The sequence below is a fragment of the Zootoca vivipara genome, chromosome 9 (genome assembly GCF_965207765.1).
Source record: "Zootoca vivipara chromosome 9, rZooViv2.hap1.1, whole genome shotgun sequence".
Lineage (NCBI taxonomy): Eukaryota > Metazoa > Chordata > Lepidosauria > Squamata > Lacertidae > Zootoca > Zootoca vivipara.
Window position 1 is genome coordinate 43324446 of NC_142592.1, and position 17151 is coordinate 43341596.

General features: G+C 39.7%; 1 protein-coding gene and 1 long non-coding RNA gene across 2 annotated transcripts; one reads left to right on the forward strand and one right to left on the reverse strand.

Moving 5' to 3' along the window:
- Positions 1–2665: 2665 nt before the first annotated feature.
- On the forward strand, positions 2666–15463 carry DMC1 (DNA meiotic recombinase 1). Its single transcript, XM_035128222.3, has 13 exons — positions 2666–2829; positions 3511–3555; positions 4560–4706; positions 5908–5990; positions 7664–7716; positions 8296–8337; positions 9336–9408; positions 9683–9774; positions 10980–11053; positions 11572–11686; positions 12079–12139; positions 13877–13993; positions 14568–15463. Exons 1-13 carry the CDS (start codon positions 2773–2775, stop codon positions 14635–14637), a joined length of 1029 nt encoding a protein of 342 aa, XP_034984113.1. The 5' UTR covers positions 2666–2772; the 3' UTR covers positions 14638–15463.
- LOC148684620 (uncharacterized) lies at positions 5967–17115 on the reverse strand. The gene is made up of 3 exons (XR_015945873.1): positions 16999–17115; positions 15906–15963; positions 5967–6903 (listed from the first exon to the last, which is right to left on the reverse strand). It is a non-coding gene; the product is annotated as an uncharacterized LOC148684620 (long non-coding RNA).
- Between the last annotated feature and the right edge of the window lie 36 nt (positions 17116–17151).

The window sequence follows — 17151 nt, forward strand, 5'->3', positions numbered from 1 at the left end:
GCCGAGTTTGCCTATGCCTGGTTTAAACCCACAGTTAGACTTCCAGCTACTACAGCCTGTTCTTGGGTGAGACTGAGGGGTAGCCTGGGGACTTGATCCATAGTGGGAAGGAGGCGCAGTATAGTTCAGGCATCCCCAAACTTTGGCCCTCCAGATGTTTTGGACTACAGTTCCCATCTTCCCCGACCACTGGTCCTGTTAGCTAGGGGTCATGGGAGCTGTAGGCCAAAACATCTGGAGGGCCGCAGTTTGGGGGTGCGTGGTATAGTTGGACAGGATATCTAGTAGTTTTCACAGGTTTGCCTGCCTCCTCAGGTTCTCTGGAGAAAATTAAAAACTGAGGCCAAGGGGACAGGCTGTTTTCTCTTGGGAGCCATTTTACTGCTAGCACCACATCCTTCAGACTGTGGCTCCAAACCCATCTGCACATTGCCCTAGTAGGTGACATGGAGGATATGTTCTCAGTGGCTACAAGTCACCATGGGTATATGCCGAACTTCCCCAAAGCATCAGGTTTAGTCACTGTGAGAGACAGGATGGTGGCTAGGTCTTTAGTTCCATTGACACTGCATGGCCCTTCTAAGCACCACCAGGCTGTGCCCTTGATCTGTCAAAATGCCTGCAACTTTGCTCCAAGGTTCCCTCAGGAGATCTAGCAACCCCTATAGATGCAACATCTATATTCTTCTTCTGGTGTAAATGTGGATAGGATTGAAGCATTTGTCATCTTGGGGGGGGGCGGTTGGTTTTTTTTTAAAAAAAAATATACATTCCCCAGCTACCCAAAGTATATCTGGAAGCCATTTTGGCTTCATTTTTCTCCTCAGATCTGGCAGCTCTGTCTAGCACCTTTTATTTACACCTTTTTTCTTTCAAAGCTGGAGTGTGAATCCCAGAGTGTGTAGCAGAAGCAGACTTGCTTGTTTAAACCAAGTCAGCCTCAGTCATACCGTATGTTACCACAGAGGTTGGGGGAAGGTCTGATTTATTGGGCAGGAGAGGTGAGGGGGAGGTAAGAAAGGCTGAACATAAAAATTGATACTCGCATTTGAACATTTTCAAAAACTCTAGCCCTATCACAATCTTAAGTAATACATCATCTCTCCTTTGTAACATCTGATCCCAAATGTGACCTAAAGTCTCAGGGTTTTAGTTTGCTTTTCAGGGCATCCAGGAAGAAGTAAATGTCATGGTAACATGTTAGGAACACAGGGGGGGATGCTCTTTCCCACCATACATTATTCTGAGCTTTCTCTGCCACTTGAATGCTTAAACTGCCCTCCTTTTTCTGGCACATTCTACTAGTTTTAGTATATATTTACTACCTTTCTGTCAAAGTGCTGGAGGGTCAGAAACAATAAAAAAATACTGAAAACACATGAGAAAGAAGGTCATGACCTTGCACTGGATATATTAGAAGAGTGCCACTAGATTTTACCTCAGAAAGTTACTAGTATGGGTGGATTCACATTGCTGTTTCTTTCAACATCAGGTGATTTCTTATGGCACTGAAATGGGTTCAGTGATACACTGCTGAGTCATGGCGAGTCCTCTCAGCTCACATACCTAAAAAAAAAAACCTCACCATTAGTAAAACAGTCACCTGAGTCCTCTCCTGGCCTCTTCCATTTTCACTTTGTGTCACTGGAACCTGAGGTAGAGAACATTCTTATAGCCTCACTTCTTCCTGATATGTAGCTCCACTGTCCAAAAATGAAAATGGACACAGTTGTATGATTTTTTTTTTTAAATTGAACCGGTATCATGGTCAAGAAAGCTGGGAACAATGAGAAAACAATGTGCAAGTATGATGTGATCTTCAATAAGTAGGCAAGATATAAAAAGACAGGAGTTACGGTACAACATGCCCTTCATCTTTTTAACTGGATGTTTCCCATCTGTCATTACTGAGGAGCGGGTGGTTATGTTACCTCAGTAAAATATTTTTACCTTTTCCTAAAGTTATTTTGAAACATGATAATTACAAATTAGTGGTTTTTCCGCTTTTTCACTGTTAAATCACTTGTCACTTCAATAGCATATTGTTGAATTGAAACTGAGTGATTGGATGGCAGATGCCATTGTTTTCTTCAAGCTGCGAGCATTCCACAGTTTAAGCATGAGAAAAGAACATAGACTGAAGACCAATCCATATTATTGAGGTGTTGACGTCTAAGTATGGTGACTTGATCACCTCATTTTCATGTAGGGAGCTCTTTGCAGGAGGCTCACATGAACATTTTCAAAATCATCACAACGCAAAATAAATACAAAAAGCTTTCAAAATCTGTATTTTCTTTTATATGGTAAATTTGGAGATTTTTATGTGGGAACTCTTTTACACCATAGCTTTCATTTAATATAATAGCAGCCGAGAAATTTCGTTGTCCCTGCTAGGGGACAATGACAATAAAGATTTATTCTAGTCTATTATTCTATTATTATTATTATATCAAATGCTCCAGTGCTCCATAACGGATGAGAGTCTCACAACCCAGGCTGAATAAATTAGCCATTGCTACATCAGTGTGATGGAAGTATTCAAGCATGTTGGAATCAAACAACTCTCTTTTAAATCTATGATAAAACTATTCAGAACACTTAGTCCCTTCTTGGTGATGCTAGGTATATAAGTGACAAAGGCTGCCATCTTATATAAAGTGCACACTCCAGATCCATAAAATAGTTGCATATCTTATTACTTCATATGCTTTTACACTATCCATTGCTTCCTGCAGCACTGATTGAAATCTTGCTATATCTTATATTACAATGAAGTCCATTGAGGATCAAGTTGTCCAGGAAGAACCAGGATTCCAGGATGATGAGGTATAGATGCAAAGTTTGTTTTGTCTGGATTTCTCAAGAAAATTACACAAAATGGAATAAAACATTCATTTTTTAGTAAACAAAATGGTTCATTTTTACTAGACTTAGAAGATGTGCATACTCATAAAATTTTGCAGGGTGGCAACTTGAAAGGGGGCATTCTACAAGGGCAGCCCCTAAGCTGCCCACAGAGGCGCATCTGGCACCTTTATAGTATAGCTTTCAGCATAAGCTGAAATGTACCTCTCTTTATCCTGGCCTTTAGCACCCGAGATGCATGTTTTAGGACCCACCCTATTCTTTTGATTGTAAATTGTTTTAACTGATTTTTAATGTTGTGTTTTTATATTGCCTGGGACCGTATGGTGAAGGTTGGGTAAAAAAAATCAAATTCATTCATTACAATTAATTAATTGCCACTATTAAGAAACCCCAGTGCTTTCTTTCTAGAAAAATAGGTGCGGGCACTCACCATAAAGTTGTTACAGTAAGTGCCATACTTTTTAACCAAAAAAGGTGGTCCTGGTACTGCAAACCCTTGAGCATGGAGAAAACTCTCTAAAAGTAATCCCTGCTCTGGGATAACATAAAGTTAGTTGGTTGACCAAAGTGAGAGATGTGTGCATAAATATCAAAATAACAAAGATCCTGGTAGTTGCTGTTGTTTTTGCATCCCTTTAGGAGTCCTTTTTCCAGGACATCGACCTGCTACAGAAGCATGGAATTGTAAGCACACTTAAAAATGCATCTGTATCCTTATCTGCCTTTCTGTTCTCTATTTGAGCTCTGACTGCTATTATGAAGCAGGCGTCACATCCTTAATTTCAAACAAGAAAACGTAGAATTTTCAGTCTTTTATAGTAGTCAAGATTACTTGGACTATGTGTGCACTACTGTTAAACTGAGATAAGCTATGGTGGTCAGGTGAAAAAGACCATTGTGTCGGCTAAAATTCTTTCTTCTACACAACTTACAAAGCTGCAAGAACTCTGTCTCTTTTTTTAACCTGGCCATCCTAGAGGTAATAATTAACATGAATGCAGCCTGTACCAAGAAAGATATTCAGCTGTTCCATTGCTTGTGTCATTGATAATCTACTGGACTGGAACTGCTTTTATTACCTTCACAGAGAAATTATTAAATGCCCACTACATTCAGAAAAAATACAATGAATGCTTAGAGAACGACAAGGTATAAGTACTCCTATCTGGACATCACCAGAAATTTATATAGAAATTGTACAGCTTAATATTCTTAGAAATCAGGGATGGGCGGAACCTGAGACTCTCCATTGCTGCCAGCATGGCCAATTGATAGGGGTGACAGCAGCTGTAATCCAGCAACATTTGGAGGGTTATAGGTTCCCCATTTGTGTTATACATCATTCTTGTGCAATTTTGCCTTGGATTTCCAGCTGCTTAGGAAAACAATGAGATCCAAGCAATATATAGGTGCCACATTCATTCTGTTAATTTATTTTCATAATGTTGATCCAGCCTTTCTGAAAAGGACCTGACTAAAAAACATACCACAGAGTAGAAATCAAAATACACTTGCATTTATTGGTTAAAATGAGATAAAAATAAATGTAATTAGAAAACCTGCACCAAAAACCCTTTATAAGCCCTCCTAATTTTAGTGAGGAACAAAATTTTGGTTTATTAACCTCCCTGATATATGTAACATCTCATGAACATCAAGAGTTCTAATCATTTTTATGTCCTTCACAGAATGTGGCTGATATCAAAAAGCTGAAAACAGTGGGAATTTGTACCATCAAAGGAATTCAGATGACAACTAGGCGGGCACTATGCAGTGTTAAGGGACTCTCAGAGGCCAAAGTGGAGAAGATAAAAGAGGCAGCCAACAAACTTATAGTAAGCAAACTCTAGCACTCCATCCTTGGGTCATTTCCCACTGGTAGCATAAGATAGAATATAATCATTTTGTGAAATCCATTACTGCTTTATTAAAACCCTCATATTAAATATTTGTACCAGTTAATGTGCCTGGCAAGCCATCATAACTTCACCCATGGGTGGTTGGCAATCCAGTACCTACCTACCTACCTACCTACCTACCTACCTACCTACCTATTTATCTATCTTGGAGTAACTGTTAGTATATTCCTAGCTAAGCACATTCTTGTCCAAAGCACTTATCGTAGAGGTCGATTTCACATATTATGGAAGCTGTGTTTTTCTATCATGAGCCATTGCAAGGCAGTTCAATGCATTTGTTTCACCACATTAACTTTGAAAGCATGCAGCAAGAGAACCATGGCTTTCTGCAATTTGTACTCATGGTAAACACACCGTGAAATAAATGTGTAGCTGCTACACATGTGTTAAGAGATCATTGTCAAAACATGCAGTAAACGTAATTAATTCACTAGTTCAATAGTTGGAAATTGCCTTCTAATCAGACGTCATCAACTATCACAGAAACAGAGGAAATGCATCACAAAAAGGACAAAATATGGCACGTGCCTGCATATGCTACTTCATATGTGCAAATTTAGAAAGAATGTGTTGTATGTATCCAAGGGTGTTGATCAGTTGATTGACTTCTATCAGCAGGACTGGATGGAAAGCAATTTCCAGCTATTCCCCCTTCCCACTGCAGCCTTCTGTGCCCTCTTAAATCTGCTCTAGGGGGTTCTCCTAACACTCTGGGGTAGGTTTGGAAGTTTGGGGAAGGGAGGGAATCATGAAAAATTGCTTCTCTCTTCATTCCACTGAGCACAACCTTACAGTCAGCTGACTGACACATATTATTATTATTATTATTATTGATGGACCAGACAGCCCTGCAAGTAGAGGACTCTTCTCTATTAAGTAGGGAAGGGTTGTGGCTACAGCACATGCTTAGCATGCCAAAGGTTCCAGGTTCAATCTTCAGTATGTCCTGATAAGGCTGGGAGACATCCCATCTGAAATCTAGGATTGCAGCTGCCAGTTAGTGTAGACCAGGGTTGGGGAATGTGTGGCAGTCTAGATGTTGTTGGACAAGAGCTCCCATCATCCTTGATCATTGTTTATGCTGATTAAGGCTTCAACCGCTTTGTGCTTCTTACAGGAACCAGGATTTTTGACAGCTTTTGAGTACAGTGAGAAACGTAGGATGGTGTTCCATATCACCACTGGAAGTCAAGAATTTGAGTTAGTAAACAGCCAACACTGCTTTTTATTTACTGTAACTCAGTATTTCAATAAGCTTTTATTGTTGCTGCTTGTTTTGTTGTTTGTTTTTTTGTTAACAAGTTCTATATCCAGACCCAATTTAACAGCTAACAGTGTCACACTATGCATGGCTGCTCTGAAACAAGCCCTGTTAAATTCAATGGACCTTACTCCCAGGCAAGTGTGTATATAGGATTGAAGCCTAATGATGCCAGGGCCTTTATCCTGTCTTCTCCCAACTTAAGGTCCCAGGAAAGTCCAAGTTGATGTCCTGACACTCCTTATAGGACAGAGGATGCAATCCCAAGAGCAGGGTCAAGGCAAAGGAAGTCCAGTCAAGTAATTGAGTCAAAATAAGTCCAAATTGAGTCAAATTGAGTCCAATAAGGGTAGGCTAGGGATGGGAAACCTGTGTCCCTCTAGTTGTTGTTGGACCACAATTCCCATCAGCTCTAGCTAGCTTGGATAATTAGCAGGAAAGTTGGTGTTGTATTCCAGCAACATCAGGAGGATTGCACATTCTGTAAATCTGGAGCAGTTGTCAAAACCTAACCAGGAAGGCAGGAAACGCAAGGCAGCTTTTCATCCCCTGGAGAATTCAGAGTACCACGTGGTGGCTAAGGAGAGCTGTTGCCTCAGTAGTATGCAGAAGCCTTCTGAGTCTTCTGATTGAACTGCCTATCAGCACTGTGAAGAGCTGTCTGTTCTTTTGAAAGGCCATTGCCTTTTTATGTAAGCAGTACTTCCTACAGCACAAGAGATGATTTGGACAGGTGTCCATATTCTTGGCATGGTAGTGGTGGTGGAGGAGCAATAGATCCCCAGGTGATGTCTTCTTTCCCAGATGAATGAAGTCAAGTAACAGGACAGGCCATGTTGCTTAATCCCCATCCTTTAAGAAAGATAGAGCAGTTAGCAATTATGTTATTAGACAAAATGGGTGGCAATTTAGTAGATAGGGGGAAATATGTACAAATCACATTTAAAGCACAAACTTCCTTTTTTTAAAATAAAAAAAATAGTGTACAAATAAGTTGGCTAAAGATCAATATAAAAGATTAGAGTCCAATACAGTTTGGCAGGTTTAAGCCCATTTATTTCAATGAACAAGTGTGGCAAACTCCATGTTGGATTGTGGCCAAAATACGGTATTTAAATTTCAGAAACTCTATCAACCAATTATTTATATCCTCCTCTTCTACTACTTCTTCAGAACAAGCAAGTTAATTAAGCCAACTTCAAAACATAGCTTAATATTGTGGCTTGTTCCGAATATGTGAATTATAGCTTCCTGGTTCAGGTTAAATGGGAAACAATAGTTAATGGAAGATTTTCTGCCTTATTTGCCAGCTTGTGCAAAGGGGATGCATCTATGGCCAACAGGCTTGTCCATATCTTGTTTGAATGACTGTACAAATGTTGTCATTTGATGTCACAACAGTAACCCTATAGTATATATTCAAGGTCTGAAAGAATAGCAATTTCCTGTAAGCTCAAAGCCAGCTAATAGCAACCCATGCTGGCAAAACATGCTATGAAAATTACATGCAGGGTCTTTCAACATGGGCACACTTTCCTTAGAGCAAAAAGTTTATTTCATATTGCTTTCTTGGCTTTGTGACCTGTTTTCTTCCCCTTATCTGCACTTCTAGTAAACTCTTGGGTGGTGGAATTGAAAGCATGGCAATTACTGAAGCCTTTGGGGGTGAGTGAAAGTATATCATGGAACATGTTCACTTCCCTAAGCTATTACAAATGTGTGTTTGGGTGACACGATACTCTGGCTTGTTTATAGAAATATTTGGGGGGCATACACCTATTTTTTGTAGTACATGTATTTGCTGGGGATGTCTGCCATTAATGTTTTGGTGGGGCCATATAAATGAGTAAAAGGCATAGAGAAACTCGCCCTCCAGATGTTTTGGTACTACAACTCCCATCATCCTTAGCTAACAGGACCAGTGGTCATGGATGATGGGAGCTGTAGTCCCATCTGGAGGGCCGAGTTTGCCTATGCCTGGGTTAATGGGTAATTTAAAAGACATATTTCTTTCATGATCAGTTTAAGTTATGCCCTAAATCTCTTAAACTTAATCCAGTTTTGTGCAGTGTTCAGGCAAACTTGCCTAAATATCAGCTGATGCATGGGGAGTTCAATTCTGCTTTCTGCAGAAAAGCAGCCCAAATAGTGTGTGTGTGTGTGTGTGTGTGTGTTGGGGGGGGGAGGTACTGACTATATTGTTTCATATGGCTAGCAAATTTAATTCTTTATATTTTTAATTAGAATTCCGAACCGGCAAAACTCAGCTTTCCCACACTCTTTGTGGTATGTATATGACACTCATCCTGAGAATTGTATGTTCTGTTTACAAAAACTTGTAATTTGCTTTTAAAATAATAATATAAATCATTCTGCATCAAGATTAATCTATTTTAAGGATGAAGGCCTAAAAGTATATTAGTTTTACAAATGAAAAAACTGCCACTAGTTATAATTACTATTTTAATGTTCTTTATAATTTCCAGATCTAACTTAACTTAGGGTACAATCTTAAGACCACCCCTCCAATGTTGTTGCCAGGGGGAGGTTAGGATGGTGTATATTCACCTCCCAGCCAAAGGAAAGGAGTGCTGCTGAGATGGGGAAGAATGTGCCACAGCTGAGGCTTCTGGTATGCCCAAGCAGGCAGGAGGCTACTACCGGTACCAACAGAGTTGGGGTAGAGGGCTGGAGGCTTAGGACCTGTAGGACTCAAAGGTCTGCAGATCCCCCAAAGGATTATATCATTGGGTTCCTCAGCTAGTACAGCGGGGGGGGGGGAATGAAGAGAAAACAAAACCCTCAATCTCATTCCTCAACAGCTAGAACAAAATTGACCTCTTCCCAGTTTCAAAAGGCTCTCTGCTTCAGCTAATGGAGGATAGGGTGGCCATATTTCAAGGAGTAAAAGCTAAAACACCCCAAAAATTGAGTTGTTTTTTTTTTACACAAGACCCAGGACAAAGCACCAGGAATGTCCAGGAAAATCTGGATGTATGGCAGCCCTAATGGCTGAGTCATTAACCAGTGAACTCTGCTATGCTCCATGGAAAGGGAAGTTCCTTCACTTACTTGAAACTTCCTTCCACGTTGTATGCTTTTGATCATGCCATTGGGGGCTTGTCAAGAACAGAAATTACTTGGGATACTTCTAAGTAGTCTTGAGGATTTACACTGGCCTTACTATAATGTTGATAGTGATTATCAATAATGAAAAATTCCAGGTATTAAAATGGCATGTAGTAGGGCTTAAATTTGTTCACTCCTTATTGTGTGTTTTATAGTAACAGCCCAGCTTCCTGGAACGGATGGCTATACTGGTGGGAAGATTATTTTCATTGACACAGAAAACACCTTGTATCCTTTCTTTTGAGATATTACAGCTTTAACAGAATTGGAAGATTTTCCGAATGGTGACAATAAAAATATGTTTTGTGGTGTTAAGAAGATTCGAAGAGTCATTTATATGAAACTTGAGTTTTATGGGTGGGTGTATAGAGAATACCATTCATTTAATTAACTGTAGTGCATGAAGAACTGCTGAGAAGAAATTTTGCTTCTATGGGAATTCAGCTACCACATCTCAGAAACTGGATTAGAAACTAGATACCTTAATTAGGAAACACCCCAGCCGTCCAGACCGTCTTCGTGATATTGCTGATCGCTTCAATGCAGACCATGATGCAGTTCTTGACAATGTATTATATGCACGGGCATATACAAGTAAGATTGCAACTGAAGATTGCATGGAAATGTAAATCCTCCCTACTTTAAGATTAAACAATTCTCAGCTCAGTACCAAGGGGCATAGCTGCCAAGTTTTCCCTTTTCTCACGAGGAAGCCTATTCAGCATAAGGGAATTTCCCTGAAAAAAAGGGATAACTTGGCAGCTATGCCAAAGGGCCATCAGGAATATTATGAATTACCATTTTAAAATATGAACTCTCTATTTTTGTTGTTGTGGTTCTTATGCATTCCTGTAGTGTATTTGATTATTTTACCTAATTTACATTGGGTAAAAGTAGGTTTCAGCAGAACAAATTTAAGTCTGGGGTATAAAGCTTACCTGCATTGGGCTTATCCACATGTACCTTTCCTCTGTGCTTTCCATACACAGTCCATGCTTTAAGGTCTGTGGTCTAAGTAGTCTTTTTTTTTTTTTTTTGCTCTGGAGCTCTCCCTGCAAAAACCTGTGCTTTACTGCTGATTCAGAGCAAACATCAATTACAGTGATCCCTCGCAAGATGAAAATAATTCGTTCCGCGATTCATTTTGTATTGCAAAAATTTCGTCTTACGGTTTTCCAATTTAAACAAATCAAAGCAAAAAAAAAACAAAAAAAAATTGTCTTGCAAAGCATGGCCACATAAAAATTTGTCTTGCGAGTCAACAAAAAGATCGCAAAACGCTTTCGTCTTGCGAGTTTTTCGTTGCGCAAGGCATTTGTCTTGCGAGGTACCACTGTATAACAAGTGGTATAATGATGTGCTCCCTTAGCACCTACCAAGCTCTAAAGCTCTACCTTTGCCTAAAGCAGAAAAAGTAGCAGTTACCTCAAGAAAAAAATGCAGAAGACAGTCCACAGTAGCATTGCTTAAAGTCAATTAAAGCTGTAAATGTGAGGTTGATTTCCACTGCTTCTTCAACAAACAACTGTGTGAAAAGCTCTTTTTGGATGTGCAAAAGCCACTTCAAGTGCTTCAGTATAGCATAATATTTTTAAACGTTTTGTGGATGGAACCTTATCTATGATATTTTTACATGAGATGAAAGATACAATATATTTTTGTTGGTGGAAAACTATGCTTCTGCCAAATCCTCTGAAACACAAGTTTCTACTTTCTAAGCAAGCTTACTTATTCCCCCCCTTTCATATTGGTTTCTAACTGCTTTTCCTGTTTTTATCATTCTTCCATGGTGCTTCAAGGTGAACATCAGATGGAATTGCTTGATTATGTTGCTGCCAAATTCCACGAGGAGCCAGGCATTTTCAAACTATTGGTATAACTCATATGATTATGTTAGTGATCTGCACTGCTTTCCTTATTTTTATTATGTACTTTGTGGTTTTTATATTGTAATTTTATGTTGTAAACCACCCTGAGATCTATGAGTATAGGGTGGTATACAATTTTTATAAATAAAGAATTATAAATAATAAGCTACATCCCTGTATCCACTAACATAAACCCCACTGAACTCAACTTATGTTACATTTATACTAAAATGTATACCTAATGCCCCCCCTCCCAAAAGAGTAGCTCAAAGCAGCTAACACGTAAAACACAGAAAAATAAAAATAGAAGTCCCATAATTCAAAATCCATTGCCGTACTATAAAAGAACACAACTTAACAGCTCCAAAAAAACAACCCCACAGAAAACCCAGCATGGGACCCAATGAGACTCAATTCTGAGTAGACGTGTATAAGATTGTGCTGTTCATTTATATATCTTGAATATTTTGCAAGTAAATTCTTCTCCTTTCACATCCTCTCCCTCTTTACTATTTCTTTGCAGGTAATTGATTCCATTATGGCGCTATTCCGCGTAGACTTCAGTGGTCGGGGGGAACTGGCTGAAAGGCAACAGAAGCTTGCTCAGATGCTGTCAAGGCTTCAAAAAATATCAGAAGGTAGGAAAAGCATGTCAGGCAGAGTACCATGCTTTTAGATGACTGGGGGGGGGGGAACAAGTGTTAGTGTAGCCCAAGGCTATTATCTTTCCCCCGTTTAAGCACCAGCATTTTCACCAGATAATATACTGCCAGAACAGCAAGTATAGTGTAGTAGATAAGTGTCAGGTATGGTTGTGGGAAATGTATTTCACATCTCCACTCCACCATAAAATGTAACAAATATGTGCGAGTTGTTTAAAACGCAGTTAGTATTTTTCAATATTACGGGAACTTTAATAAGCATAGTTCACCATTTGTTACTAGAAATGCTTAAAAGCATTCTGGCAGGAAACATAATGAATTTTCTCTTTATATTTATCATCTTCCCTTGTACCTTGTTTTCACTGCAGAATATAACGTGGCTGTGTTTATAACTAACCAGATGACTGCTGACCCGGGAGCAACAATGACGTAAGCAATTTATTAGCAATTTACTGCGATTTTTCATAAACCACAGAAATAGGAAGTATGATGGTATGGGGAAAGGGCTAGGATAGTTGGGATAGTCTATGAAGAATATTAAACAGGTTTTTCTATATTCTCACTTCTCCAAGAGTGCACTGCAGTTATGGGTAAAGAAGGACCAGTTAGCCATTGGTGCAACTCATGCCCCTCTCCATCAACATCAGTCTCAGAATGTGGCCCCTTAAAAATACACATTTCCAGATTATGCCAGTTGAAGTTCATAAGGAGAAGGATGGAGATCACCAGAGTTTCACTTTCAGATATAAATAGTTCTGGGGAGCTTCTCATCTGAGTGTCAGCACTTTTCAGCTTGGAAACCTGACATGGTGTTAAGTGTCTTTGCATTAAAAATAAATAAATGTATATAGGATTAGCTGAGTAGGGATGGTTCTGACAATGCCTAACAGACAGTGGAGGAACATGGGGAGTAATTTCCTTCATTGTTGTTGTTGTTTAGTCATTTAGTCGTGTCCGACTCTTCGTGACCCCATGGACCAGAGCACGCCAGGCACTCCTGTCTTGCACTGCCTCCCGCAGTTTGGTCAAACTCATGTTCGTAGCTTCGAGAACACTGTCCAACCATCTCGTTCTCTGTCGTCCCCTTCTCCTAGTGCCCTCAATCTTTCCCAACATCAGGGTCTTTTCCAAGGATTCTTCTCTTCTCATGAGGTGGCCAAAGTATTGGAGCCTCAGCTTCACGATCTGTCCTTCCAGTGAGCACCCAGGGTTGATTTCCTTCAGAATGGAGAGGTTTGATCTTCTTGCAGTCCATGGGACTCTCAAGAGTCTCCTCCAGCACCTTCATAGCCCCTTGTGTTTCTTGGAACACTATGGGGTTATTGACACTTAACTTTTGCCCTATGCTTTCTAGGCACAGGTCCACACTTTCCCAGTCCGTGTCTGAGCTCTCTCACCTGCCCCCCAGAAAAACCTGATCTTTACCACTGAATCAGAGCAAACAGCAATTTGAGCTTCCCACAGATTGCCATTTGCTCCGATTCAACAATAAAGAGTGGGTTTTCATGGGGAAAGCACAGGGGCAAAAGAAAAAGAAAAAGCACTCAAGACACAGAGCTGGAAAGCCTGGACCTGTGCCTAGAAATGTGGAGCAAAGGTAAGTGTGGATGAGCCCTGCCACTTACATTTGCTTCATGCTTTTTTGTCAGAGCCCTTCCCCCCCCCTCTGCTTAGGGCTGTCATTTGTGGGCAAGCCCTAAACAATTTCAAGGTAGCATTCAAGGACCACATTCAAGGTTGTAGTAGAAGATAAAATATAGAAATTAAACAAACAAAATAACATCCATGGCTATTATTTACTACAATTATCTTAATGTGTTTGTAACCAGAAGTAATGTACCTTTTATGTATCCCTTAAAAATTCCCTATCTGAAGCAGTTGGTGATCATTTCTCTGCAATGTATGGAAGGGTGTTGCCCGTCACAATTATTCTAGGGTTGCCATACGTCCAAAATTTCCTGGACATAGTGATTTTCCTTAACACTTCATTTTTTATTAGGGCAAAACTAAAAGAAAAAGAAAAAAGCTCAAAAACTCTGTCCTAAAATCAAATGAAATCAAATCTCAACAACTTTTGTGTCTGGATTTCTACTTTTTGAAATATGGCAACCCTAAATTATCCTATAACTCTCATCCAATCATTCTTTTTTTGTTTGTTTGTTTTAGCTTTCAGGCTGATCCCAAAAAGCCCATTGGGGGCCACATCCTCGCTCATGCTTCTACAACAAGAATTAGTTTGCGTAAAGGAAGAGGAGAGTTGCGTATTGCCAAGATATATGATAGGTAATATAGAAGTTGTGTGGTACAGTGCATGCTATAGTTCCAATGACCTATTATGGTTTATTTGGCTTCGAGTTAACTTTGTTTCTGAATGGATGTATATAAAAAAAGGAAGTGTGAATGAAGGAGGCACTCTATTTAGAAATTAAGATTCAGGTTCCAAATAAGAGGGGAAACTGCCCTTACTAATCTGAACTAATCTTCTCTCCTCCTCGGCACCTTCAAAAGACCCAAATGTGTAATTAACAGTTCTTGCTAATTAGCCGAGGCCTATGGCTGTCTGTTTGATATTAAGGAGGATGGTAACCGAGTCTGAGTATTTATATTGATTCAGTTATGATGATCTGAGTCAGAATTCAAGTAAATCTGAAAAAAAATGTGCTTGAAAACCATGTATGATCAAGGCTTTTACTTCTACCATGTAAGAAAAAGAAATAAATTCAATGAGAAAGTCAAAACAAATTTTATCCAAACCCCCATGAAAGTAGTAATGTATGCACTGGATTCCTCCCCTTCTACATATCAATGCCTGCATGTAGAGTTATTAAAAATGGACTCAAATTCTGTGTTTTCTCAGCCCAGAAATGCCTGAAAATGAAGCCACATTTTCAATAACTGCCGGAGGAATTGGAGATGCCAAAGAATAGGCAGAACTTGGGGGTGAACAATGGAAGGCACGCCCACAAGCTAAATCGTGTCTAAAGTTAGTCAATTCCTGGTTACTTTTGTTCCAAATGCAGAGTGTTTTAATTTCTAAACACTTGTTGACATTAACCCTGGGAATCTTGTGATCTTTTGGAATTGTTGAGCAGGTTGGCTCTATGAAGGTAGTAAATTGGTCATGGTCAACCTCTGAGACCTGTATGGCTGAGCTTTTTGCATGCCAACACAGATTTTGTGCAAGGTGGCAACTGGCTTGCTACAACTTGGGTGTCAATACAAAGCAATTTCAATAGGCTGAAAGGCACCCAGTGGGTATGAGAATTAAGGCTTACAAAATGCTTAGGAATTATTTTAAACGTTGTTAATTGTTTGTTGCTCTTTTTTAAAACTGATGTTTCTGTTGCAAAAAAATCACATTCCACCTCAAGGACATAACACCCAACATTGTTTTCACTGCCAAGGGCTGCCTACCTATGTCCTTGCAGTCTTACAATATTTGCATGTAGAATGGAATATAATAGCATAGAATGCTACTGAGAATAAAATAGTATTTATTAACTGCCCAGCATTTTAAAAAGTATGCTTGTCACTGTAGCTTCCAGATAAAGCACAAGCTGGTGTAGAAAAATGGAAATGGTTTCTGCTAGAGGAATAGTAGAATTGTTTATAAAGTTGTTTTTATGAGTCTTGACAGCTCTATTTAACTGAAACTAAATTGTTCATACTTGCATTTTTAATAAAATGTAGCAGTTGCTAGCTTTTTCATCCGTGAAATGCATTAAACTACTTTCTTTTCATTTGTTATGTGTGAAAGCTGCCTCCCAATAAGTTTATTCTAATTGTCTTATTCTTCCTATGCAATCTGTGCCACTGATAGCATATGTGTCAAGGAACTCTCTGCATCCAGCAATGCCAAACATAATCAAAAGGTGATGTTGAACATCCCTGAACACAAAGGGAAGAGGGCTGATAGCATTACATTTTTGAACCTTAGGCTTGTGGTCTTCCAGCCTTTCTTCTCTTCCACGGGCTCAATCACGATGAGATCAGAAGCATTCGCTTCCTTTTAAAACTAACTGCAATTTGTTAATTCATGCAAAATGCCTGTGATTTTTATCAAAACAAGTCAAGATCAAACCATGGTTTCTGATGCTGCCTCATTCAGATAAATCAAGGTTTAGCACCCTGTGCTGCTTTTAACTCAAGGATTTGGGCCTAGGACACATGCAGTAATTTATAAGGCAGACAATACCTTGAGTCGGTTCAGTGTTTATGCTGGCACCAGACAACTGCAACTTGTTCTCACAATCCTGAAAAGATGGAAGCCAACAAACAGGTCATGAATTTGGTGGTACTGTACTCTCATGTTCTCCAACAACTTGCATTCAGAGGAATGCTGCCTGATAGTGGAGGTGTCCATCATAACTAGGAGGAGCCACTGACAGCGAATGTGTCTAATCCTCTTTTCAAGCTAAATTGGTGAATGTAGTGTTAGGGAATTCACAGGGGGGGCACAGTAGCTAAATCTTGTATCGGAAGTTTCTAATGTTTGATGTTTTATTATGTTTTAATATGTGCTGGAAGCCGCACAGAGTGGGTGGAGTATAAATAATAAAATTATTATTATAACTATTCCTATGGCATCTAGCTATCTCTTGTGAGAACAGAATGCTACACAAATGGACATTTTGTCTGATTCTGCAGACCATTTTAAAATGTTCTTATAACTTGCTCTTTTAGACACAAAGGCTCCGAAGGTGCTTACAAAAGTCCCTGGTCTCAAGCTTATCACTCAACTAAACGATTTCTGCGGTTTCGTTGTACAGTACTTCGGTTGCTTACAAGTTTATAAACTGCTTCAGTTTAGAAACCTGAGAACCTCAAAGTGGTGCACAAGCCAAAAGTAAATACTGTACTGATTCTAATAACAAAACAAAATTGAAGCCCTGGGTTAAGGCCCGCCTGCAACCCCGGCAATATCGCACTGCTCGCGTATATGTATTGGCGTGGCGTGTAGCAATAGGTTCCTAGTAGCGAAGCGAGCTGAAATTTCGGAGAGCATTCCGCGTCTTGGAGTGTTAGGAGCGAAAATTGCTGGGAAAACGGATCCGTGTTGCGGCATACGAAGTTCATTGTCTTACAAGCGCGGTTCGCTTCCTCTATAGTCGGTAGGCGATATTCTCTGAAGCCTATACGTTACAGTGTGCGCGTGGCTCTGCTATAACCCAGTACTGTAGTTTTCTAAGAAAGATAGGTACGTAGCTTTCTCGCAATGTACGGTAGCAGCACTGGCACCAGTTACGTAAATTACGGAGGCAATTTTATCTGTACAGTATTAACTGTACCTCGATTAGAGCTTTCTTTAGGTTCGTAGGACAGGATCTTTGCGCAGATGACTTTCAAGAATGGGCAGTAGTTGGCACCCCGACGCAAGGAGCTAAAGGAATGCAGGCTACGCCTACGTATTTTCTGTACCGAGCACGTAGCAGGATCCTTTT

Coding starts and splice junctions, on each gene's coding strand:
- DMC1 (XM_035128222.3), top strand. CDS start 2,773: ATGAAGTCCATTGAGGATCAAGTTGTCCAGGAAGAACCAGGATTCCAG. Junction 9,409..9,682: donor ATTGACACAGAAAACACCTT/GTATCCTTTCTT, acceptor GAAACACCCCAG/CCGTCCAGACCGTCTTCGTG. Junction 12,140..13,876: donor GACCCGGGAGCAACAATGAC/GTAAGCAATTTA, acceptor TGTTTGTTTTAG/CTTTCAGGCTGATCCCAAAA.